Genomic DNA, 22,672 nt, shown 5'->3' with positions numbered 1-22,672 from the left:
GGGGCGAAAGAGCGTTGTCTTCGAGAGGCATGGAAGTCATAGCAATGCACGGGTGGTCCTACTATCAACTTATTCGTTACAACTACGTACATATGAGATTTTGAAGGAATTCTGCTCAAACATTGATTGACAGGCCATATATATGTATCAGAAAGTCCTTTGTCACTTAGAAGTCCAACCGCTTCATCCATGTCAGCTATTTCTCTACTATGATGTAGTCTATTCATCATTGGCAGGGGGCGTCCATGAAAGATCCCATGACCATATGTTCATTCCCACCTTGACTCCAGATCTTACAGGAAGTCCTGCATGTATTGTGCCCGTATGTCCAGTCCCATTGGGATGGAAGTTCTCCCAATAGATAGCTGAGCCCGCAATGGGCTTAAACGTAGTACCAGGATACTCATCGTACTCAACGTCACCCTCGCAGGCAATAACATCGCACCAACGAGGATCCCTCGGTGGTGTGACTTTGGGAAAATTAGTGCCACCTCCTTCACAGTCAGCTTCAAGATAGACCATTATTGTAGTCATTCTATTCCCAGGATATCGTGGATCATGCTCGATCCAATCATAGTGAAAGTTGTAGAATCCATTGAAATTGTACTTTTGAGCTCGGAGTGGCTGGATATGTGTCTTGTTGTTACGCCATCCCATGAAGGTCCTGGATCGGCGTTTGACTCTGCGTGAGACATGGTCTGAAGGTAAGTCGGCGCTCTGGGAGTCCCGAACTGAGGTATCAATGTAGCCAACCTCGTCAGTCCAGACGCGTGAGACTTCAAATTTGTCTTGGCTGTGGTATATGAGAATCAGAGTATGCGGGAGGGGATCAAAGGGGCAATCGAAGACTTACACACTCTTTGTGATATGTGAAATTTCATCTGGGCTCAGGAAGTCTCTGATGTAAAGTATCATTGGATCAGTGCTGAAAACCTGAACTTGATAGGGAAGCTCTCTGACTTGCGGTCCAGACCACCAAGATGAGATGTGAGAAGGAAGTAGTGGATTGGGCCAGTACGCAAGCACAAGAGCGATAAAGCCCGTACACAGAAGTGCTGTGGATAGGCTAGTAGCCCTGGACTCGCCACCTTTCATTTTGGTCAAAACCGACAGCGTTGACTTGAGTCTTTCTTCGGTGGCTGGTCGTAATGAAGAATGCAGAGTTGGAGGGGATAATTTAGAAGCTGTGAAATAAGAACAGACCTCCGAGGAAAGTGAGAGTATGGCATCAAGACCCTTGTCGCGAAGTAGATGATGGGAATAGAGGCTGGGACCGGGTTTGTGGCTGAGTTACCAAGTATAGAAGCGAATTGTCTCCTACGTAAGCACAAGAATCGTGACACTTGGATCGGCAGGTGGTACATACTTGGCATGAGGGGCTAAGTCGTGTGATGATGCCGGTGAGAGACACCCCTCTGAGGGTGAGGGTCGACTGTTGGTTTGAAAATCCCGCGGGTCCATCCATGTAACTTTCCGGGAGGATCAGAATCCATGTCATATGATATGACTTTGGGGCATTATGCAGATACTCCTATTATCAGTAAGTGATGTGCGGTTGTGTTGACTTGGCGTTGGGGTCCAACGTAACGTCAGACACTTGCTACCGGTTCACCATGGCACCCCAAGTTTCTCACATTAAATCTGTCACCAAAGGTTCAGAAAGCCCTTTCAGATTCAAATTAATTCGAAGTAAAGAATCATGCTGCTTACCGTGTTGCTTTCCCTCGTCCCGTTGGTGGCTGGCGCCGCCCAGTATTGCCAATTCGAAGGCAGCCATCATCCTTTAACATTCTGTGCAGCAGTTAACAGTCACCAGAACTCGACGACTTCTTCCACAGATTGGATCATCACATTTGGATACCAAAGAGTACAGGACGCTGGGTGGGTAGCGCTCGGTATTGGAAGTAGCATGTATGGCGCCCTCATGTTTGTTACATACGCCAACAAGTCATCTCGAGGTAAAGTCGCTTCGGTACATGAACTAATCGCTTTGACTAACTTGGCCCCAGACCTAGTTTTAAGTGTTCGCCGAGGCCTGTAAGTACTCTGTTGCATAACTTAACAGTAGCGACGCTGACTGTTATCTCTAGAGGTTACTATGAACCGGAGCCAATTGGCACCGAACCACAAGTGGTCACCAACGCCATCTCTGTCAATGGGAGTGGATGGTTTGAAGTGACATTTACTTGTTATCAATGTTCGGCTTGGTCATCTGTTGCATCGGACGGCTCTCCCCAGCCCTGGATCTGGGCTGCGAATGTCAACCAAGTGTTCAGTGAGACTTCAGTAGACTCTCCGATGGAGAAGCATGGAATTTACGGCCATTTCAGTCTTGATATCTCTGAAGCTCGCGGTGGTGATTCGAGGTTACCACATATTGACTTCACTGCTGCGAATGACGCTTCTAATACATCTGGAGCTGGCAGCATGAGTCAATGGCCGACTTCTCTGTTTGCTGTCCATGGCGCTCTCATGGTGTTGTCGACAATGGTAATGTATCCATTTGGCGCAGTGATGATCAGCAGTGGTTTCAAAGGCCACGTAATTCTCCAGGGGATTGCTTCACTGCTTTGTGTTCTTGGAACGCTACTGGCTATTTATGCAATTCTTTCAAACCAAAGAGTTAGTATACCGGAGAACTGAGAAAAGTCATCCGCACGAAGACTGACTTTCAAACTCTAGATGGGGATGCTCGTAAACCCGCATGTTGTACTTGGTCTCGTCATAATGACAGCTGTACCTGTACAGATTGCCTTGGGCTATCTACACCACAGCCGATATCGAGCAGGAATCAAAACACCCAAAACAACTGGTAGTCACAGATGGATTGGACGTCTGGTCATTGTCGGAGGGTGCATCAACGCGCTGATGTAAGTTACATTACCATTCAATTTGCTGCTCGTTTGCTGAGAATATTGTGTACAGCGGCATTCAGATGGCCGATAAAAGCACAATACTCACAGCATTCACCGTGACTCTTTTTTTTATCGACTTGGCTTTGCTGATTATCGTGTCTCGACCTAAGGTTTTGGAAAACAAGGAGGTCAAGGCAAAGTCAGTTGGGCAAGACGAGGACTCTCGCCCTTTTCTTGGCACAAACGAAGATTAACTGCCACAAGGTCCATAGCTTGACTTGCAAACCCTGATTCAAATATTCAAGCTTTTGGTTCAAAGATCTCATTAAAGGTAGTAGGCCAGACAAAACATAGAATACAATCAGAATCATGAATGAAGATGAAAAGGTGTTACTCAAGTCGATGGCATTGAGTTTATTGCTTCTGTGAGCTTTCAGATAGTGACTGCTAAGTATTATCCTGATGACAAAGCTCAAGGGTGATCCCAAGGCTCGTAAGCATTGAAGTCCTCCAAGGCTTCTTTCAAATATGGATTGGCCTCTGCCGGTATGCGCTCATCCGCCCAACCAGACTCATCAACAGCTGAATCCAAATCCCATGGTTTGGTTCCTCCCGCCTTCTTCAAGCCACTGACACCCAACCTCCCGCTGAGTAGTAGGACGAGAAGAGATTTCAAGTTCATAGTAAGCTGTCTCGCACGTAGCGACGTTCTACCGTCGTTGACTCGTTAATTCTCACTTTTTCCATGTGGTGACAAAGCTTCGGGACGTAAACTCTCACCTAAGATAACTGGACGAATAGTAGTGCGTGGACTAGTCTGACCTCGTAGCGTCTCTCTGCTCCTGTCACGGGCAGATTCCAAAGGGGCGTTGAAAGAAGGGTGAGTAACTAAGTTGGGCGTCAAGAAGTCCAAAATAAATGATAAGGGAGAGGATCTACAAACGAAAAACAACACAGGTGCCAAGGGAATTCCCCATGCAGACCTCGTCAAAGCGTGCTCGGTGATTTCCTTAAAAGTCTAAATAAACGCATGTTGGTTATTCTTTCAGATCATTTCCTTTCTTCATTAACCTCAGGCCCCTGTTCTCGTGACTGCATTGCATGATAGCCTCCAGTCCTCTTGGAGCAACACTGCATGGATTATTGGAACTTTTGAAATTCGCTATGCCTTCCTTCGGCGGCTTCAAAGCGACATATGCGGCCAAGATTGTATTCACCAACACTCAGATACGGCGTCTCTCTGTGACTGTGGAAGTACACGTATCCTGGCAGCAGACTGCAGTGTAGCATTAGGATCGAGGATCAACAAAAGCACGAGCAGTGAGTAGGCTACACCAGCACGACTAATGGCATTCAAGCACGAGAGGCGGTGTCTACGACTAACTAGGTTGTTCGTTGATGTCTCAGTTTCGACAGAGCGGCCTTTCCAAGTTAAAAGGTGCTGTTCTCCCGCTTCAATCGTCAACTAAGCACATTCATCAACAACCTCGATCCATTAGCACCCAGTCAAAACAACCTTGATATTCTTTGAACAGCCATTCCACAATGCAATTCTTCAAACTCGCCAGTTTCATTGCCATCACCTTTGGCGTCGCCCAAGTCATCGGCAGCCCTGCCGTTATCAAACTCAACGATCTGGAGGAGCGTCAATCTCCAGTAACTCGTAAGTTTCCCCTTTCAAAGTTAGACTACGAGACTGATCCTCGACAGCACCCAACTCCCCCAAGATTATGGAGTTTGAGGAAGAGGAATGAGTGAGATTGATCAAGATTGAGCGTAAACATTCAAAGTTACCTTGCTCAAAGTGGGATCTGAGCTTTGGAAGTAAAGGAGCTACACTGAGTTCAATCAAAAGGTCAGGTGTAGAGATAAAGGGGGCGCGGAAAGTTGGAAAACAGCAAGCCCAGAAGTCTATGATCGTGAGATCGCCAAAAGGTTCACATATTCTAGATTCCAATAAATTACACTTGCCTGTTGTCCTAAATATTGAGAACCTATCATCATATCTGACTTGTCTCATGATTCTTTTGGGTTTCATCTTCACACGACTACACCCCTTTACAATATTACTAGACTTGCTCTGCCTGAAGCATCCGAGACTATTGTTCATGCTTGTGTTGCTGACGCCTTGAGCAACCAGCTTGTATATTCTCGTGCCGAGGCATTTTAAACATTACTTCCATTAAGGTCAACATTTCCGTGCTCGTATGAATGAAGCTGAACCATGAGGCTCTGATGGAACTGACCCACACAGTCTCCGTGTTGTCAGGCAGTGTTCTCTAGTACCATGATCGCTGCCTCTTTCTTGATCAAACTCATTTATACCCTATCAAACCTTTCGAGTAAGTATCAGAAGACAATTGAGACGTGAAAGGATTCGAAATACTTCGTCTAGACATCTGGGAGACTCCTTTGTGCAACATCCTTGTGATACATCCTGAATCGCCCATTGCGCAACAACCAACAGTCCATTCTCTTGGCTTGCGAATCCTTCACACTAATTCACCGAATAACTGGAAAACAATATCCATCGTGGAACTACGCGTCATCCTGCGCCATCTCACGGCTTCGCCATGCGTTATTTCCTTGATTCATGAAGATCAACATGAACACGCGAGTCGGTGCATGGGTCTCCAAACTGGGTTTCTTGACTCATGACCAGTACATATCAGCTTAGGCCAAGGGGGCATGTAAGATAATAGAGAGCTGTGACCAACATACATATAGATCTCCACAGAACTTGATACCAGAACCAACCAAACTCTGAGCTGATAGGCATAATGATCGGCAGGATTGCTTTGCCGCTCTGGCCTCCCTTCCCGCTATCCATGGTCCACTTTTTAAGCTTGTTGTTTGAGTTGTTGACTGTTGGTTGTTGTTTAACGGGAACAAAAGTTCTAACTTTTCTCTCCTCGTTTAGAGGGCCAAGACTTGAAACATCCCTGACATAAGGCTTTCTCGCGGTGAAGCTTATTGCTCCACACTTGGCACATGTAAATCAGTAGTGCTTTGCCACGTCAATGCAATTGTGTACCTGGAGCAGGCTTGGATCGACTCTTGCTTAGTGATTTGGAATCCCAGCGACTCCGTTCGATAGGATCCAAGTTCCATTGACATGGCTGCTGTTTGAAAATACTCGCCTTGACAACGCGTAAGCCCATACGCAATTTCCGAGCCTGCCACAGCGTGAAGTTGTTGAGAGACTCACACACACTCCACGACTCCAGAAAGGATTGGCCAACGTGCTTCAATATACCATGGATTTTGTATACCAAGAGTAAGTATCAACTTACCACGAAATGAATATGGATTGTTGACGGCTTCATTGAGACTTCCTGGCAGCAGTACAGAAAAAGCGTCCGACTGTAATTCAGCCCCGGATCGCCCCAATTATTCATCAAGTTCGAGCCATCATTGTATTGACAAGATGATAAAATTCTTCTTGGATCATCCTTGGCTACTGCTCAAAGACGTGATCCTACTGAGCCTAGCAGTCCCCGGATTCGTCGCTCTCATAGCTCCGTCAGCAGCGTGCACAGAATCGCAAAGAGCAGCAACGGCATCTGAAAACCAGGCCATTATACATACTGCACCGCTAGGGCATTGCAACTGTGGTGATTCAGTGGCCGAGGCTGTGGAGATGGGTTGCAAATACGATGCCCTCGCTGCCGCCTGGCTCCCCGACCACTGCAGAGATGATGCCCTAACGGCTGAGTTTGAGAGGATGGGACACGAGAAGGGAGGGAAATGGCCGTATTACTCAGATCAGAACCTCACGAAGGGTATTTCGGTAGAAGAACTGGGACCTAAAGCTGACGAGCCTGGGTTCTTGTTCTATTCTACAGGAGAGTGGCATATGGCGCACTGCTTGTTCTACTGGAAGAAGCAGTATAGAGCACGGTTCAACAACGTTACGGTAGAGCCTCGCTACGATAATGAGCGCCATATTCAGCATTGCATCACGGTGCTGTTGCAGCCTGGTGCACTGAAAGGAAGGGTTCAGGCAGGCGTAGAACTTGCTTCAGACTATCTTTAGCAGTACATGACGCATACAACAATATTTTGCATTCTTTGGCTCTCCTCATATGGTCTTTCAAGTTCCTATATAGGTGATGTCTCTTGGTTCAACATGCTAGCCACGAACTCATACTTCAGCACGCTACATACCCCACTGTAAGCAACTTGCCAACGCATCCTTCCACAGCGAAGATACTACTCATTCTTCATCTCCGCCAACCATCGGTGCATCATAATAGTAGTGACTAAATAGATTGATACCAATCTTCCTTCCAGCATGGACCGGTAAGCCAGCATGAGCGACGCGAGGGTCGCCCGTGCCGTTAGGTAGAAGATTATTCCAAAACACCGCATTGCCCTTCTTGGGGCGAACTAGCAGTCCCTTTCCTGATTCTGTCCTTGAGAACTTATCTCCGTCAGCAACTCTAGAAACACCTTGTACTTCAGGAAAGTATGTCTCCCCGCCAGTGCAATCGTCGTCCAAGTAGGCAAAGATACTGGCCAGTCTATTGTAAGGCCTCTTGGGATGTTTGCGGCTATATGTTCTGTTACGGGGCTTGTCGAACCAGTCCATATGGATGCGAAACCTCTCACTAGGTTCGTATTTGACGATCTGGATGGGCTCTGTATCTATGTGCTGGATATTGCCGAGAATCGACTTCATCTTCCAGGACAAGCATTCACCAACGATATCGCTCTTTGGTACCATTGAGGATTTTGAGGTGCGAAAGCGTGTGTCGACGACTGTCTTGAGGTTCTCGTCATAGACTGGTGACTGCTCAAAATTGTCATGACTAAAATAGAGAAACAGTCAGTTTACGTGAAAGATGCGGAAAATCTGAATGGTGATTCTAACCTAATTTCTAGAAGGTGGTTCACTTCATGTTCTGACAGAAAGTTGTTGATATACATGACGAAGGGGTCGATTGAAAGAATCTCGATGGTAGAGTTCTGGTGGCAGTCATAAGTCTCGGATATCTTGATTGGAACATGCCAGAGACTCTGGAACAGTCGCGAGACGTCTGTGAGACTAGAGACAGTCTGCCATATTCTTGCGCAGCTCAAAAGAACCATGCTCAAAGGGATGAGTATCAGAGATGTCTTGAACCGCGCAGTCTATCTTAGTCAGTAGCTGGCCTTTCATACATGATATGCTAATAGGATACTGTCTTACCATTTCGAAGTGGCTTTCAAGCAATCGCTATGTTTCTCTGAATTTGGTAGTAGGTATAAATCGTGTTAAGATTAACTTACTCCAAAGGCTTGCTCTGGAAACAATTCTAGTATCTATTATGGTAATTTGGGCCCCAATGCAAAGTTGTGCTTGAGCATGGCAGCTCGGAATATGCTTGAGCTCTCACTGTAACCCCCTCTCAGACTCTCAAGGCGTGTAGATCATTACTCTTTATTTCTCACCTGCAGAGTGTTGGTCTACCGGATTAATTCTGCGGTGCCCCTCTCAAACATATGCACGGATTCAACTCGCATTTGTTGGTCGCACCCGGCGTTGCAGCCGTATTGAAACCCATGCTTGCCAAGAGGATAGGATCTTTCATGGATACGAGGAAGATTGAGGGGTGTATTGGGATCAGCCTCCTTTTGAGGGGGAGCAAAAGGACCAACATGGATCAAGCATCAAGTAACAAGGTTAAATTAACATTATTTCAGCTTGTTCGATAACCTATCCTCTCAAATCTTGGAATTGGGTTGTATTGATAGCGGAAAAAGCATCATCACATGTCCCTCTTGGCGCTGTGATGGACTGGCCTCAACCAACATACTCGCATATCCGTAGTTGTTTTCCTTCGCTAAACGGGGAGTGCACCTAAATTTTGAACTTCCAAGCAAAATAAGCCCCGGTCAAATGCCGATATGCAAAGATACCTTGATGTTTGTGAGACAACTTACTGCAGATCCTACGGCAACAACAGGACAGGAGTGAACCGAAGCGAAGCCATGTTGGCGACCGGAGATTTCCTGTTTCATCCAAATAGTCGACTCATCTATGCAAAGCAGTTGGAACCAACGATACCTGCTCCAGTGACACTGGTTGATCGCAAAAGTTGGGGGTCTGGCCATCGCCCACGTCGAGAACGCCCTTTACCCCAAGGAAGTCACTCAGCTCGGAAACACCAGATAAACCAGAAATCTTTGACATATTGTAACACTTTGGACCATTTGATACATCATGGCATCTACTTTCCCACGACAACTCCAACTTGTGGCGTGCTACGACTCGCAGGCCGAACAAACTTACGAGAACACGGAGTCGAACAACGACACTGTCGATCCCATCACTGTGATTCTTATTGAGAAGTCCAGATCTGTGCCCTCTCAGCAGGCTACAGGTCATTGCATGCCTGAAAAGAAATTAGACGATGGTCTCAAGAATCAGAATGTCATCACTCGCGTATTCCTCTTACCGAATACTCTTGGGGGCGGCAGTGATGCTGCATACTCTCTTGTGGTCAAAGTAGACACAGAAGCATGGAGAAAATCAACCATCTCTGCGCCGATAGAGCAGCCTCAACCCCAGTATAGAAAATTGCGGTCCCTCTTCAGCACCTTTAGATATCTTCCCCTACCTTCAGATGAGATGAGCAACCAGGATTCCCAGAGAAGGTCTCAAAGGTTCTGGATCCGATCAATCATCACCAGTGCTGGTCTCCTATCCCTTCTGGCTCTCATCCTGGTGTTTGCCATTCCAAGTGCACCTTCACACAATAGTTCCTGGTCTGAAGAAGGCTACATCCGGTACCCAACACCTGGTAGCGATGGACCAAAGCGTCAACTGCGTATTCTATACCACAATGCCACGGAATGGTCACAGAAGAACCCTCATGACAATGGAGAATGGAAGATCAGAATGGACGACCAGGCCCTTATCCCCGCGGCAGCTTGGGACCCTGAAGAAGATCGATACCAGGCGTGGTTCCATGATCGCTATAAAGTGATGAGCACTGCTGTCAGGGAGAGGAGTTTCATACGACCTAGTTGGCTCGGATCGCTGCACATGGTGGTGCCGTGGGATGATGAGTTTCACCTCGCCCACTGCGTCGTCACATTGAAGCGGTACTGGAAAGCCAAGGAAACTGGAAAGCATGTTTGTCCGCGGGACATTGCTCCGAATCATATCGAGCATTGTCTGAATTGGTTCGAAGGATATGCGTTCCGGCCCGAGCCACAGTTGCCTAAGATGGGACCTACGATGGCATGGCAGACAAAGGTCTGCTTCTAGCTAGTCATAAATATGGCCTTTTCAATCATATAACGTGTATTTAGTTTCCTGCTAGTCATAATTCTAGTAGATGTTATCTGGTTCCTTGTGAAGCGAGCTCTCGTAAAGCCATTTCGCAAGCCTAATGCTGGGTGCGTCCACCAAGTCAGCCACAAGCCTCGCCAGTGCTAGAGTGAGAGGCAATAGAATAAAGTGTGAAAGAACAAATCCTAACTCCAGACCCAGGATTGACTGCAGTGTTTCCTGTCCAGAGTTTGCTGCCCTGCAACAGCCTGCCCAGGAGTAGAGGGCTGCGCCAAAAGTCCACATGACTGGGCCATGAATTAGATACAGCCCAAAAGATATCCGACCAAGCTCCTGGCACATTCGACTGCACAAAATCTTCTTAATCGTCTGGAGGTATGGCAATACACCCACTATCAGCGCAGCAGACCAAAAGAGATAAATCCACTTTGGGTCGGTCATGATCTCGGGCTTCAGACTAGATAGTAGGGCCCATCCTGGATTGTGGGCAAGCAGTCGTGCTGAAGGTACATGCGGAACACCTCCCAGATATAAACCTACAATAACCACAGCCCATTTTCCAAACCCTGCTCGTATATCGCCGTTCTCTTGAGATTCGCGGTGGAAAGTATCAGCGGGGGTGAGAAGATGGATGTCACAAGTGAGCATTCCGGCAATGAACATGGCCCCATACCAGCAATCCACGAAGTACAAAAAGTACATAATCATAAAAGCCATCCAAAAGATCCGGCTAATAGTCTTCAACCGGCTGAACGCCACCAGAGACATGTATATGATGAGTGACCCGATAAACTCAACCTGAATGGTCCAAAGGTGAGGGTTATGATCGAACGTGGCTGCGTAACCACTGGGCCCTGTCTTTTTGAAGAAAGGAAATGAGAACTCTCTCAGTTGTTGCAAGAGACGAACAACGTCTCCATACAAAGAGCGCTCAGAGTGCGTAATTCCTGGCCACAAGGTCTCGATACCGTGTTGCAAGAGTATTACAACCAGAGTCGTAACGAAAACAGGAGCGAACAAGCGCAACCATCTTCGGAAGAGCGAAGATGCAATTACCTCTCCTAATTGCTCATATCTTGCCGCATGTATCAGACGCAAGGGAGTCGCCGAGAGTGCGTATCCCGATGCAACAAAAAAGATGGCGACCGCAAAGTGTCCTCCACTGAAAAGCAGGCGAATAAAGGGCATCGTGGCTAGCTCATATCTCCCTCTGTATCCAAAGGAGCGCTCAAGCATGACGGCATCGATATCGTCTCGTGGGAATTGCTGATGATGATGGAAATATACGAGGAGGGCGGCAATGCCTCGAAGACCTTGAAGCCACGAGACAGATTTGCTAGAGATTTTTGGACCTGTCATTGTTGGCTGTTGTTTTGATGGAAATAGAACGCTAAGTGATGAGCTTTCGTAACGTTTATAAACGATAAGTAAGTGTAACGAGATAGAGCTGCGCAGGGCAGCCATTTTATATGTCTGATGAGCGGGGTCTGGCTAGCGACCAACACCTAAAAGGTCCCCTGTTCAATATGTAACCAGGGTGAAGATAATCCGCGTCTTCTGAAGGCTGTATTAGATGTTTGCCCCGAATATCACACTTTGGTGATTTGCAAAACCCTGAAATCTAAATAAGAAAGTCTTGATATTTTGCCGTATCATTCAGTCCGCTCTTTATGATAACGCCCAGCTTAGATTTCACTCCCTCCAGATATCATCCCTAAAATCGACCGCCCAGAGTTCTCCCCAAGTGTCAACATCGCGAACCTTCGAATCCAGTTCCCATCCGGCTGCTTATTCGGATCATTCGCTATGCGCAGAATATCCGGAGGACAGTGACTCTCCATATACATCTTCCTCTCCTGCATCTTCTCCGGGCCCTCAAAAGGGATCGTTATAAAGCTCTGAAGAATCGTAGCATCACTCGCCGTCATATTCGCCAGGACGTCGCGCAACAATGTCCTCGATAAGTAATAGCCTCTCCCCTGGTCACCAAGGCCTTTTTGGGCTATCAAAAGTGTAGCCCTTGCTTCCTTGGGGTCTGTGTCTCCAACATCTAATCCAGATCCCGTCACGATATGCCCTGGCTCGGTAGATGTTGTCAAGGATTCGATTTTTCTCAAGGATAGGAATGCTAGCATAGCGAGGAATCGCGTTAGCATCATGTTTCCGTATTCGAAGCTATGTCGGAGATAGTGAATTCGGAGGATGGTCTCAAAGTAGCCTCGGTACTTGGAAAGGGATCTTTGAAGTTCGTCCTCTTCGATCGGGAGGTTTGGGGCTTGTCTCTGTCCTCCTGGGGCGAGGATCTCGTAAAGCTGAATGATAACGTAGCAATAATGAAGACTGGGAGATGTTAATAAATATCTGCCAACTCTATACCATTCTCTACTTTAAATTAGATAGGGATGACCTACTGTATCTTGAGTTGTGAAGGCGTAACAATCTTTGTTGGTGACAGTGGTTCTGGCATCGATTTATACCATGTGTCCAATCTTTCTATTATTTCAAGTATAGTTTTGCCCCCATTTTGAAACAAGTAAGAATCAGTTGAATCTTCCTGAGTTTCTAGCATGATCTCGTTGAGAACGACACTAAAGCTCATCTTTGCTCTGAACACCAAGCCAACCTGAAGTGGTACCAGCGTTGAACTTGAAGGATACTTCAGCCAAATTTCACCAAACCAGTCTGGATCGCGGTCAGGGTCAGGAAGCGGGGCCTTTGGTGGTGCTTTTAACAAAGGTTGGGTCATGAATTGGTAGCTCAATGTACTGCTTTTGTTAGCTGTGAATCAGCCGGAAGATGAGAGTTTTACCATTGCCAGTGAAACAAAGACCAGGCTGTAAGATCATATGAGTTTCTCAACTTCTTATTCATGATGTATGTCGTTGGTTCGAATAACCCCAACTCATGCGCTATTTCTATTGACCGGACGAGGAATGCTGATGATAAATGATCCATATCAAACATATTGACGATAGTATTCAGGACAAGAGCAGCTTGTAGAGTTGTCAGGCTTCTGTTGTGCGTCACCTCAACTATCCATAGCCTTTTCGCTTCTTCGAGGAATTTGTATCCAAGACTGTTGGGGTTCCAATACTCTGCGGGCTCGGATGTATTGTTTCGACATTGCTAATAGCTTGTTAGCAAGAATCAAATTCATAGTAGCTGGGGGAGTTACGCATCCAACTGCTAAAACAGCGTTGACGAGGAGTGATGAGCAAAATGTACTGGATCCACTGATCATATCATCTAAGAAATAGTCCTTATGAAAGAACGTGAACCAGTCATATTCCTGGAGGAAATAAGCACGTATAAATTCCCTCATCTTATCATCGCTAAAATCCACGACAGTCCATCTCGAAGGGACTATCTCACCAAGTCTTGAGTCAATTATGGTTGCTGCATGATGAGGTCTCAAATACTGCGCCCGATATCCCAGATCTGTTTCTGTAAAAACCGGAGATGCAATACTAACAACATCATCTCTTGTGCTCCACTCATGTATGAGAGATCTCATGAAGGGATTATCGTCAGTCTGGAGATATGTAGGCATGAGCGGAGAGTATATGAACTGATATCGTGATCTTGTCTCTGGCTCAAGTTGTACTTGGAGCAGTAAATCGGCGCTTGATAGTTGACGCATCAGAGTCTCAGCATTGACACCCGACTGGATCCGTCGTACGATTTCGAGTGCTTCGGTTTGTGGCCGTGATTGAATAGCTCGGTATACGACGGCTGCAGGGTGTGATTCTAGAAGTGTCTCGTACTTATCACGATAGTCTGTATCTGGCGTCACTCGGTAAACACACTCGGTTTTCCGTGCCCGACATTGAGAGCATACCGGCCGAGCTCCGTTACACTATATAGACCGATGAGCTGCCACACAAAGCACGTGTTGGAATCCAAACTGACCTTTACTTTCTTCTGCCGACATGATTCGCATGCCAAAGCTACGGGAGCTCGTTTTCTTGCTAGAGGAGCAGTTTGATAGTGAGTAGAACTCTCAGCTTGCTGGGGACGAGCAGCTGGGAGTAGCTGTCGAGGACGACCTGTTTGAGAGGTCTCTTGAGCTGAAGATTTCGAGGCATCGGAAATACTTGGCGTTCTATGAGGTATCATCTCTGGGAAGTTGATGTAGCTTCGTAGATATTCAAAACTGCCATGGCTTCAATGAGTGTGATATTGGAAGAAGGTCCCTGTTTAGAATGTGATATCACACAAGTACGCAATTGACTCACATGGATATCATTTTCTTAGTAACCAACTATAATGTGCTTTTCTATGTTCGAAACATGATGTCATGGTGGTTTAAGCATGATGCGCTTTGTTTCTTGGGAGCCACCAGAGCCCCTTTATGGGAGATACGTCCTGATTCGTTCAATCAACTGCTCCGGCACATGTCCTGTATTTCTAATAGACTGGTTCATTATGCTGTGCCGTGCATTGAGATAAGCCAATAGAGCCAGTCTCACCACCGACCTGTCATCAAGCCTGCAAGAGCTTGGAAGCACTCTTTGTTTGTCACGTTACTTCTACTTCTTAGGTAACCAATCAGTCCACAATATTTAGCTTATATCAGAATTGGACATTGTTTTGTATGTCCATCGAGCTACTGCGTGTGGATGAATGACACGAGTATCGTGAATGAGCTGGCAGACATAATATTCAAGCCACGGAAGTGGCGACGACAGCTTTATCGATTGGAGTGCTGTGAAGACTCATATTTAATTCTATTGGTCTCTGTTTCTCTGTGTCGTCAATTGGAGATCTTGAAGATCTGGGAAGAGGATCAATGTCTGAAACTGCAAAGTACAGCGCCCATCAGCAGTCTCACATAATCCACAATCGAATTAGGAATTAAGAGAAGGTATTGAATATATTTAAAGTAGGATATCGTCATTTGAATCCCGCTTGTAATCCCGAATTCCGGCTTCCAATCTCACATTTACCCTCTCCACCATTCGATGACAGATCCAGATCGGCCTATTATACAATATTGAATACCAAGCTCTGGGATTAACGTTCTTGGCTATAAGACTATTGAAAATGCAGGGTCCTGGTCGGCGGAAATTACCCAAATCGCTGTTATGACGCACCACTCGATCTGCGCCAGGACATGCCACTATTCCCAACGTGGTCTTACCCAGCGCTGTCTTACTTGTGGTGGGGATCATATCGCCTCACGAGCCAAGCATAGAATATCATAAAAGACGTAAAGTAAACATATATCAAGGCAAAAATACTTTAATTCTTATGGGATATCTAATTATCTGTTCGTTATTATGCCTGGCGTTCCGAGAAGCAGAGGCTGTAACTCTTGTCTGAAGCAGAAGAAGAAGGTAAGCGCAAAAAGAAGCCCAAATGCATATTAGGAAAAGAGGAACCTACTTACATAAACTAGTGTGATCAAGTCAAGCCGGCTTGCTCAAGGTGTGCACGACTTGGAGTCCCATGTGTCGGTTCAGGTGAACAGAAATATGTCTTCAAACCCGTATCATTCACCAAGCCATTCAAGACCAGCTTTTCGAAACCACGAAAGCGCGAGACGTCATCTCAGGCATCCATTTTGCATAACCCTCAAAACTCGTTAACTCTTCTACAAGCCAAACTTGTTGCGGCTCTAGAGGTAACAGACTTTCGATATGGCCTCCACTGTTATGGGGACTTTCTAGAGCATGTTCCCAAAAGGCTTGGTCATAGCCATGCTCTCGATGTTTCTGTTGATTTGATGACAAGTACCTTGCCTTATCATTATACATATGAGATCCCATCTCAAGTTGAAGCCAAGTATAGCAGCAGCTTGAAAGTATTGAGAGGTCTCCAAGATAAGAAAGCTACACAGATCGGCTTCGAGGACGTTGCAGCCTTTCAAATCATGACGATATGCCAGGTAAGTACATTCTTGTGTAGAGAGCATGCACTGATAATCTCAAAGAGCTGGTTGGGACAAGCGGGTAATGAGTCGCGGAGCCATGGGCAAATTCTTGCATGTTTTATGGACGCAGTAACAGAAAAAGGCCGGAGTAGCATTTTCGAACTCAAGTTACTGGACAGCTCATTGATAGCTCTATTCTTCGAGGCTCTTGTGGATACACGAATTGACTTGGAACAATACGTCAATGACCTGAGCTCACAGTCACGCCAAAACGCATACGATTATAATCAAGATCCTCACGTTCGATCTTTTCAAGTGCAAAGACTTCTGAGGATACCGAGACTATTGCACGAGCCTCTTCGATACGTGGAAGAAATCAAAACCACGTACAGAGAGTTGCGGGACGATCATGCAAGAATACAGCACCAGCTCGACAGCGTAAGAGAGCAGAGGGATCCTTCTGAAAACTTACGCTGTCGACAAAAGCTTGTTCACAAGCTTCAAGTCACGGAAGCGATCCTTCTCACGGCAGCACTAGCTTTGAACAGAATACTTCGAGCAGCATATCCAGACGAAGGTGTCTTACTCCTGGAAGCATCAATGCTGGCGAACGAACTTATCATCCTTGCCAAATCAGTGTACGATCTCAGACCTCTTGGTGCCAGCTATATCCCACCATGCCTGGCAGCTGTAGTAAGTCATTCTCCGACTAGTCCGACCTTTTGCATATCGGAGGTTACTGACCCCTTATCTAGAGGGCAACGGCGAGTGCTTTGGAAGCCCAGAACAATGAGATTGAGACGCTGCTCGCAGACTATCAGCTTGATTATGTTCGCATAAAGTGGATGGATCAAGCTGTATTGCTGAAGGAATTGAACCGGACGCTACTAGGACGACTATCTGAATCGACCAGTCGGGACAAAGTCAAAAAGTCTGATAACGATGGAGATCTGGAGGAGTTGATGGTCCATTTTAAGGCAGTGTTCGGGTCCATTGGAAGCTACTTATTCCCGTCAAGCTGAGGTTGTTGGTCGTCAAGCCTGCAAAGTTGGAAATAGGTATGAAAGCTGATCAGAAAAGTAAGATTTGAGCTCCTGGAGGAAGAAAATTAAATATTATTCATGCCAAAGAGTTGACATCATTATTCGAGTCATGCCGTAAATCAGTATGTTCCCATCAATCATTAATTTCTAGGACCAAATTAGAGGAGCACAATTGCTCCAAGCGCAACACCAGCAGCGGCAATAAGAGACCCCTCCATAACTCCAGCCGCATTAGGCGCAGCAGTAGCCGCCGCCGCAGCAGGTGTAGAAGTAGAAGCAGCCTCCTCAGTCGATTTGGTCTCCGATGGCAGTATCGGAGCCACAGTAGTTGATCCAGTCCTTGCCGTGATTCCCATCGGTTCAGCCGATGCAGATACGGCATGCCTCGTCGTAGTCCTCGTTTCAACCTCAATCACAGTACTAAGCTCAGCCGTTTCCGTCACTGTGGTTTCCGATATCGTCTCCGCAGCTGCAGCAACAAGCGTAGTCGAAGGTTTCCAGCACGAGAGATACGAGGTTCCGATGGTCTCAGTGCCGGTATATCCGGCACATCCAGGCACGCCAGTCTTTGGGGGTGCTCGGCCGCCGCCGCAGTCGAGAGGGTCACAGATCATCCCGTCGTCGGGGTCAAACCAATGGACTATTTTATCTTCGCATGTTGTGTAGCTGTGAGTTGAGCAGCCGAATCCAAGGGCTTGCTCGGCGAGCATGAGCAGTGGGATGGCAGCCAAAAGAGTTGATTTGACCATTTTGAAGGTCCTTTTAACGAGTGGCTTACTGGATCTGGTAAACGAGTGACAAGTTTAACGAGGGATTTGACATGGACTTTGACGTGGAGGATGACCGTGCTTTAAACAAAAATCCCACAGGGGTCTTGACAGAATTACCCGGTGACTGACCCAACAAGCCAACTGTAACGTATGATCTTTAGCGTTCGCCAAATCCTTCTGCTGGCGGCTGAATTGTTGTCCTATGACCTCTAAACGACCCATGCTGTAGGAGATTGCGGTAGAAGCGAACGGGTTAGTTCAAGAAACAAGAGCTTTGATTGGTTGGCGAAGCTCGTAATCTCTTTGCTGTGCCGTTCTTCCATCCCCTGTAGAAGGAATACGACGAGCTGCGCCTTGCTATTAAGCTACTGTGGCGGATCGACTTCAGGGATTGTTAGGTGTCAAGAGGAAAAATCACCGAGTTGACAAGACGAGGCAATTTACCTTCGAGAGGGAGACAGCGAAAGCTACTATAAAGGTTGAAAAGTAGGGAGAAAAATGATGGTTTCACAAAAACTTATCAAGTCTTCAATTTGTTTTGTCAGATTTATGTTATCGAGATTAATGCCAAAACTGGCTGGTGCTAAGCCTATGAGTGTGACAACGAGAGATATTTAGTTACACCGCAACCGTGTACCACTGGCTCCAACAATTATTTTCAAGCACCTCTATACTATTTAAATCTTTATTAAGCTGAATATGCAAAGTAGTATAAAAGAACAATGAACCAATCATGTCAACTCTTTAATACATTATGACTCTATTTCATCGCTCCAGGTCTCAATTAGTGCATCCGGCCCCGGCTCCGGTTCCGATACCGGCCGGTCGATTGAAATTCCGGCGGGGTGGCTTCCATTCGCGACTCATTCCATCCCATTTCCCAACGAGGGGCACCAAGAATTTTCCAAGCATCAACAAGCAAAACAACAATGGCCACCGATTCGACACATACGCAATCGCAAGTCTACCTCTCCACAAGAGGTGGCGACTATGGTGTACGATCTATCCGTCAATACTCGAATTGACACTCTGCTGACCTCTGAAAGCTCTCCTTCGAGACCGTTGTCCTAAAGGGATTGGCTGCCGATGGCGGTCTTTTCCTCCCCCATGAGATTCCCGCTGCGACAGAATGGGTGCGTACGAGCCGATCAATGCACTTCTTGGCTGCGATCGAAAGCGACGAATGTCAGGATGACGATTAACGCGATACTAGCAAAGCTGGAAAGACCTCTCGTACCAGGAATTGGCCTTCCAGATCTTCAGCCTCTACATCTCCCGCAGCGAAATCCCCGCCGAAGACCTACAAGGCATCATCAACCGAAGCTACTCTACGTTCCGCGCCCAAGAAGTCACACCCCTCGTCCAGCTCAAGGACAATCTGCACCTCCTCGAACTCTTCCACGGCCCTAGCTACTCTTTCAAGGACTGCGCGCTGCAGTTCCTCGGCAACCTTTTCGAGTACCTCCTCGCGCGAAAGAATGAGGGCAAGGAGGGTAAGGACCGACATCACTTGACTGTTGTTGGTGCGACGAGTGGTGATGTGAGTCATGCTGTGGCCTGATTGCGGTAATATCCTGACGTGTGAATTAGACTGGATCCGCTGCTATTCATGGTTTGAGGGGTAAGAAGGATGTGTCAGTTACTATTCTGCATCCCAAGGGTCGTGTCAGCCCGATTCAGGAGCTTCAGATGACGACGTGCACTGATGCCAATGTGCACAACCTTGCCGTCACCGGTACCTTTGACGATTGTCAAGTGAGTACGCCTTTTGTACGTCCTTCGCGCCGCGCTAACGAATTGATAGGACATCGTCAAGGCCCTCTTTGGCGACCCCGAGACCAACGCCTCCCTCAAGCTCGGCGCCGTCAACTCCATCAACTTCTCCCGCATCCTAGCCCAGATTGTGTACTACTTCTACTCCTACTTCTCCCTCGCCAAGAAGTCCTCCACCTTCAAGGTCGGCGACAAGGTGCGCTTCGTCGTCCCCACCGGAAACTTTGGCGACATCCTCGCCGGCTACTTCGCCACTCGCATGGGTCTTCCCGTCGACAAGCTTGTTATCGCAACTAACGAGAACGATATCCTTGATCGATTCTGGAAGTCTGGAAAGTACGAGAAGCAGCCCGCCAAGGGCCCCGAGGCTCAGGGTGGTCTGGAGGTCGATGGTGTCAAGGCCCATGAGGAAGGCGTCAAGGAGACTCTTAGCCCTGCTATGGACATCTTGGTTTCGAGCAACTTTGAGCGTCTGCTTTGGTTCTTGGCTTATGAGTTTGCTGCTACTGTTGGTATGGATGTTGAGTTCAACCGCAAGCAAGCTGGTCAAGAAGTCGCCACTTGGCTCAAGGATCTCAAGGTCAAGGGCGGTTTCGGCCCCGTCTACGTGGACGTTCTCAACAGCGCCCGCAAGACATTTGAGAGCGAACGCGTCAGTGATCCCGAGACTCTCGAGACCATCAAGAGCATCTACGAGCAATTCAGCTACGTTCTCGACCCCCACTCCTCCATCGGTGTCACCGCCTCTCTCCGATCTGCCCAACGCGCCGAGGCCAACCTTCCTCACATTTCTCTGTGCACAGCTCACCCCGCCAAGTTCGCCGGTGCCGTTGAGCTGGCTCTCAAGGATGAGAAGGACTTTAACTTCCAGGAGAAGGTTCTCCCTGAGGAGTTTGTCGGCCTAGAGAAATTGCCTAAGCGAGTTTCTGATGTTTCGAATGATTGGAAGGCTGTGAGGGAGCTTGTTAAGGAGCAGGTTGAGAAAGAGCTTAGCGGACAGCGATGAACGTGAGATGAAAGGTGTTTGTTCTGGGTTTCGAATGCATAGTTAGAGGGTTAAAATGATCAAAAGACAAAGGACGAATTAGACATATTTTCTGTGTTTTTTCTGAGTTTCAGATGACTTGAATATGAAATGATGAAGTGAATGTTGCTGAGCCGGTTTCGGGGACTCATTAATGTCCGCCCTCAGCTTTCTTAAAAATACGCCTTGTTTGCCTTGTCGAGCCATTTTTTGGCGCTATTTATCTGCCAGAGTCTCACATGGCTAATTCTCAAGGGTCGGCTGGGGCAAGTGAAGTGCCAAGAGGGTCTAATGTTCAGCTGAAGACAACCCCTGCTTTCAGCAAATATGCCTCAGCAATTAGATAAATGCCCTACATCCTCGACCAAACTTTAAGACTTGTCAAATTATTCAATTATTAGCTCTTCATTGACAACAATGAGATCTCATTTGTTTACTTTGCCTCTGCTCTCAAGTCTAGCCAGCATATCAGCTGCAGCCAACTCCGAAAGTGGCTATCTAGCAACCGTCACTCTCGCCCCAACAGCCTCAGGAGCCGAAGCCTTTGACCTTGAAGAAAAGCGTGCCGAATGTTTTCAAGCTTGCTACAAGACGTATGGAAACTACAAGTCTTGTACCAGAGAAGGTGTTGTTCAGTGCTGGTGCAATGACTCTGTTGATTGGGTTGAGAGAGAGGAGGATTGCGTTTGGGATATCTGTGGTCCATCTGCTTATAACCGTGAGTTTCAATCCATGGATACTTTGTAGAATAGAGAGCTGACCTTGTGCTAGTCTATGGGGATGTTTTGAGTAGGGTTTGTGAGACTGTTACGGCTTCTGCTAGCCAGGCTATTGACACTGGATCAACGGTCAGTTCACATAGAAACATGCTTGGAAATAGACTGCTAATATGGAATAGTCTTCTGATGAGAAGGTCACTTCAACTTTGGCAGAGACCACGAGCAGAAGCACAGCCGAAATCACAAGCAAAGATGAAACTAGTCAAGCTCAAACAACAAAGACCTCAACTTCTGGTAGTGTTTCCACAGCAGCTACTAGTGAAACATCAGCAGCAACTACGAGTGCAGAACCAAATAGTTCTTGGAAAATGGGTTCATCGTTGGGTGTTTCGGCTATCCTTGCTATTGGTGCAGTCTATCTTGCCGGAATGGCGTTTTAAGGTTGCAGTAGTTTGCCAGAGAAGTAAATATAGTAGATAATAACATATTGTATCTACTTGAAATTTCAATTATCATCTCAGGAGTCCTTGGGGAGTTTTCAAAGTTCCGACGATAACCCAGGATGCTGATATTGACTAGACTAAAGGTTTACTAAAGATATACCACAAATATTCTAATCACTTGTTATAGAGGCCTTGCGCTTTATTACTTCCTAGGGATTATTCATCTGAATTCAAAGGCCTGTGTCAACGAGATCATAGTCAGTGTTGCTGCTCTTCATCGGTTAGCTCCCAACAGGCTCCTACGTCACTACAAACCCAAGTTCAAAAGCCCAAGACTAGCCTTGTTTTAGAGCTTGATAAAGTCGGAGACCCTTATCATTCACCGATATCAAATTGTCTAATCTATACCGAGGATCAGATATCGAGTCGTGACACTGCGTCATCGCTCCACAATATCCCCAGGAACATGGATGGGTGGGTGTGGGGCTCCAGAACCTTTTGGGTATATCAAATAGTTCCCTGGTAAATGATCGTCACTGAGCTGAAGGAATGAGGCCGAGATCTACATGTCAGTAAACGAATTTGAAACCACCAAGGGTCCTATATTTGTTTCCTTTATCAGGCTTAGTTTCTGCGGCAAATTCTTTGGATCTTATTAAGGTCCCCTTGGCGGAGGCCCTTGGAAATCTTTATTTATCTATGCAAACTGATATTACTAGATCAACCATTCAAGAATTCTGTGAATCATGATAGAAACATGGCAGATTATATTGGGCGGCGCTACTCTCTCTGGGTACCTGCTGGCCTCGCTACACCAAGATAACCAGAACTCAATGTTTTTGCTTGGCTTCTTAGGGATATTGTGCCTAGAGACAGCCATATGGTGCTTTTATA

General features: G+C 46.8%; 13 protein-coding genes across 13 annotated transcripts; 7 read left to right on the top strand and 6 right to left on the bottom strand.

The window, feature by feature from the left end:
* Positions 1–219: 219 nt before the first annotated feature.
* Positions 220–1,095, bottom strand: FPRO_02326 (uncharacterized protein; the record flags this gene model as incomplete). The annotated part of the gene is made up of 2 exons (XM_031227585.1): positions 220–793; positions 854–1,095. The coding sequence occupies 2 exons, from the start codon at positions 1,093–1,095 to the stop codon at positions 220–222; spliced, it is 816 nt and encodes a 271-aa protein (XP_031078007.1).
* Positions 1,096–1,699: 604 nt separating this feature from the next.
* Positions 1,700–3,109, top strand: FPRO_02327 (uncharacterized protein; the record flags this gene model as incomplete). The annotated part of the gene is made up of 5 exons (XM_031227584.1): positions 1,700–1,958; positions 2,010–2,037; positions 2,091–2,622; positions 2,683–2,870; positions 2,926–3,109. 5 exons carry the CDS (start codon positions 1,700–1,702, stop codon positions 3,107–3,109), a joined length of 1,191 nt encoding a protein of 396 aa, XP_031078006.1.
* Positions 3,110–3,327: 218 nt separating this feature from the next.
* Positions 3,328–3,537, bottom strand: FPRO_02328 (uncharacterized protein; the record flags this gene model as incomplete). The annotated part of the gene is made up of 1 exon (XM_031227582.1): positions 3,328–3,537. One exon carries the CDS (start codon positions 3,535–3,537, stop codon positions 3,328–3,330), a length of 210 nt encoding a protein of 69 aa, XP_031078005.1.
* Positions 3,538–4,400: 863 nt separating this feature from the next.
* Positions 4,401–4,609, top strand: FPRO_02329 (uncharacterized protein; the record flags this gene model as incomplete). Its single annotated transcript, XM_031227581.1, has 2 exons — positions 4,401–4,518; positions 4,566–4,609. The coding sequence occupies 2 exons, from the start codon at positions 4,401–4,403 to the stop codon at positions 4,607–4,609; spliced, it is 162 nt and encodes a 53-aa protein (XP_031078004.1).
* A 1,503-nt stretch (positions 4,610–6,112) lies between these two features.
* FPRO_02330 (uncharacterized protein) lies at positions 6,113–6,891 on the top strand (the record flags this gene model as incomplete). Its single annotated transcript, XM_031227580.1, has 2 exons — positions 6,113–6,132; positions 6,186–6,891. The coding sequence occupies 2 exons, from the start codon at positions 6,113–6,115 to the stop codon at positions 6,889–6,891; spliced, it is 726 nt and encodes a 241-aa protein (XP_031078003.1).
* A 180-nt stretch (positions 6,892–7,071) lies between these two features.
* Positions 7,072–7,946, bottom strand: FPRO_02331 (uncharacterized protein; the record flags this gene model as incomplete). Its single annotated transcript, XM_031227579.1, has 2 exons — positions 7,072–7,666; positions 7,729–7,946. 2 exons carry the CDS (start codon positions 7,944–7,946, stop codon positions 7,072–7,074), a joined length of 813 nt encoding a protein of 270 aa, XP_031078002.1.
* A 1,114-nt stretch (positions 7,947–9,060) lies between these two features.
* FPRO_02332 (uncharacterized protein) lies at positions 9,061–10,110 on the top strand (the record flags this gene model as incomplete). The annotated part of the gene is made up of 1 exon (XM_031227578.1): positions 9,061–10,110. One exon carries the CDS (start codon positions 9,061–9,063, stop codon positions 10,108–10,110), a length of 1,050 nt encoding a protein of 349 aa, XP_031078001.1.
* A 63-nt stretch (positions 10,111–10,173) lies between these two features.
* FPRO_02333 (uncharacterized protein) lies at positions 10,174–11,493 on the bottom strand (the record flags this gene model as incomplete). Its single annotated transcript, XM_031227577.1, has 1 exon — positions 10,174–11,493. The coding sequence occupies one exon, from the start codon at positions 11,491–11,493 to the stop codon at positions 10,174–10,176; it is 1,320 nt and encodes a 439-aa protein (XP_031078000.1).
* Positions 11,494–11,819: 326 nt separating this feature from the next.
* On the bottom strand, positions 11,820–14,250 carry FPRO_02334 (uncharacterized protein; the record flags this gene model as incomplete). The annotated part of the gene is made up of 5 exons (XM_031227576.1): positions 11,820–12,474; positions 12,546–12,899; positions 12,944–13,260; positions 13,310–13,990; positions 14,044–14,250. 5 exons carry the CDS (start codon positions 14,248–14,250, stop codon positions 11,820–11,822), a joined length of 2,214 nt encoding a protein of 737 aa, XP_031077999.1.
* Positions 14,251–15,413: 1,163 nt separating this feature from the next.
* On the top strand, positions 15,414–17,028 carry FPRO_02335 (uncharacterized protein; the record flags this gene model as incomplete). The annotated part of the gene is made up of 4 exons (XM_031227575.1): positions 15,414–15,470; positions 15,533–16,021; positions 16,067–16,699; positions 16,762–17,028. The coding sequence occupies 4 exons, from the start codon at positions 15,414–15,416 to the stop codon at positions 17,026–17,028; spliced, it is 1,446 nt and encodes a 481-aa protein (XP_031077998.1).
* Positions 17,029–17,207: 179 nt separating this feature from the next.
* FPRO_02336 (uncharacterized protein) lies at positions 17,208–17,798 on the bottom strand (the record flags this gene model as incomplete). Its single annotated transcript, XM_031227574.1, has 1 exon — positions 17,208–17,798. The coding sequence occupies one exon, from the start codon at positions 17,796–17,798 to the stop codon at positions 17,208–17,210; it is 591 nt and encodes a 196-aa protein (XP_031077997.1).
* Positions 17,799–18,748: 950 nt separating this feature from the next.
* FPRO_02337 (putative threonine synthase) lies at positions 18,749–20,598 on the top strand (the record flags this gene model as incomplete). The annotated part of the gene is made up of 5 exons (XM_031227573.1): positions 18,749–18,814; positions 18,866–18,952; positions 19,033–19,359; positions 19,410–19,574; positions 19,624–20,598. The coding sequence occupies 5 exons, from the start codon at positions 18,749–18,751 to the stop codon at positions 20,596–20,598; spliced, it is 1,620 nt and encodes a 539-aa protein (XP_031077996.1).
* A 435-nt stretch (positions 20,599–21,033) lies between these two features.
* On the top strand, positions 21,034–21,775 carry FPRO_02338 (uncharacterized protein; the record flags this gene model as incomplete). The annotated part of the gene is made up of 3 exons (XM_031227571.1): positions 21,034–21,334; positions 21,388–21,464; positions 21,515–21,775. The coding sequence occupies 3 exons, from the start codon at positions 21,034–21,036 to the stop codon at positions 21,773–21,775; spliced, it is 639 nt and encodes a 212-aa protein (XP_031077995.1).
* Between the last annotated feature and the right edge of the window lie 897 nt (positions 21,776–22,672).

This window comes from Fusarium proliferatum, assembly GCF_900067095.1.
Source record: "Fusarium proliferatum ET1 genome assembly, contig: FPRO_scaffold002, whole genome shotgun sequence".
NCBI lineage: Eukaryota > Fungi > Ascomycota > Sordariomycetes > Hypocreales > Nectriaceae > Fusarium > Fusarium proliferatum.
The sequence above is the reverse complement of the archived record's forward strand: the minus strand, read 5'-3'. Positions and strand labels throughout refer to the sequence as shown.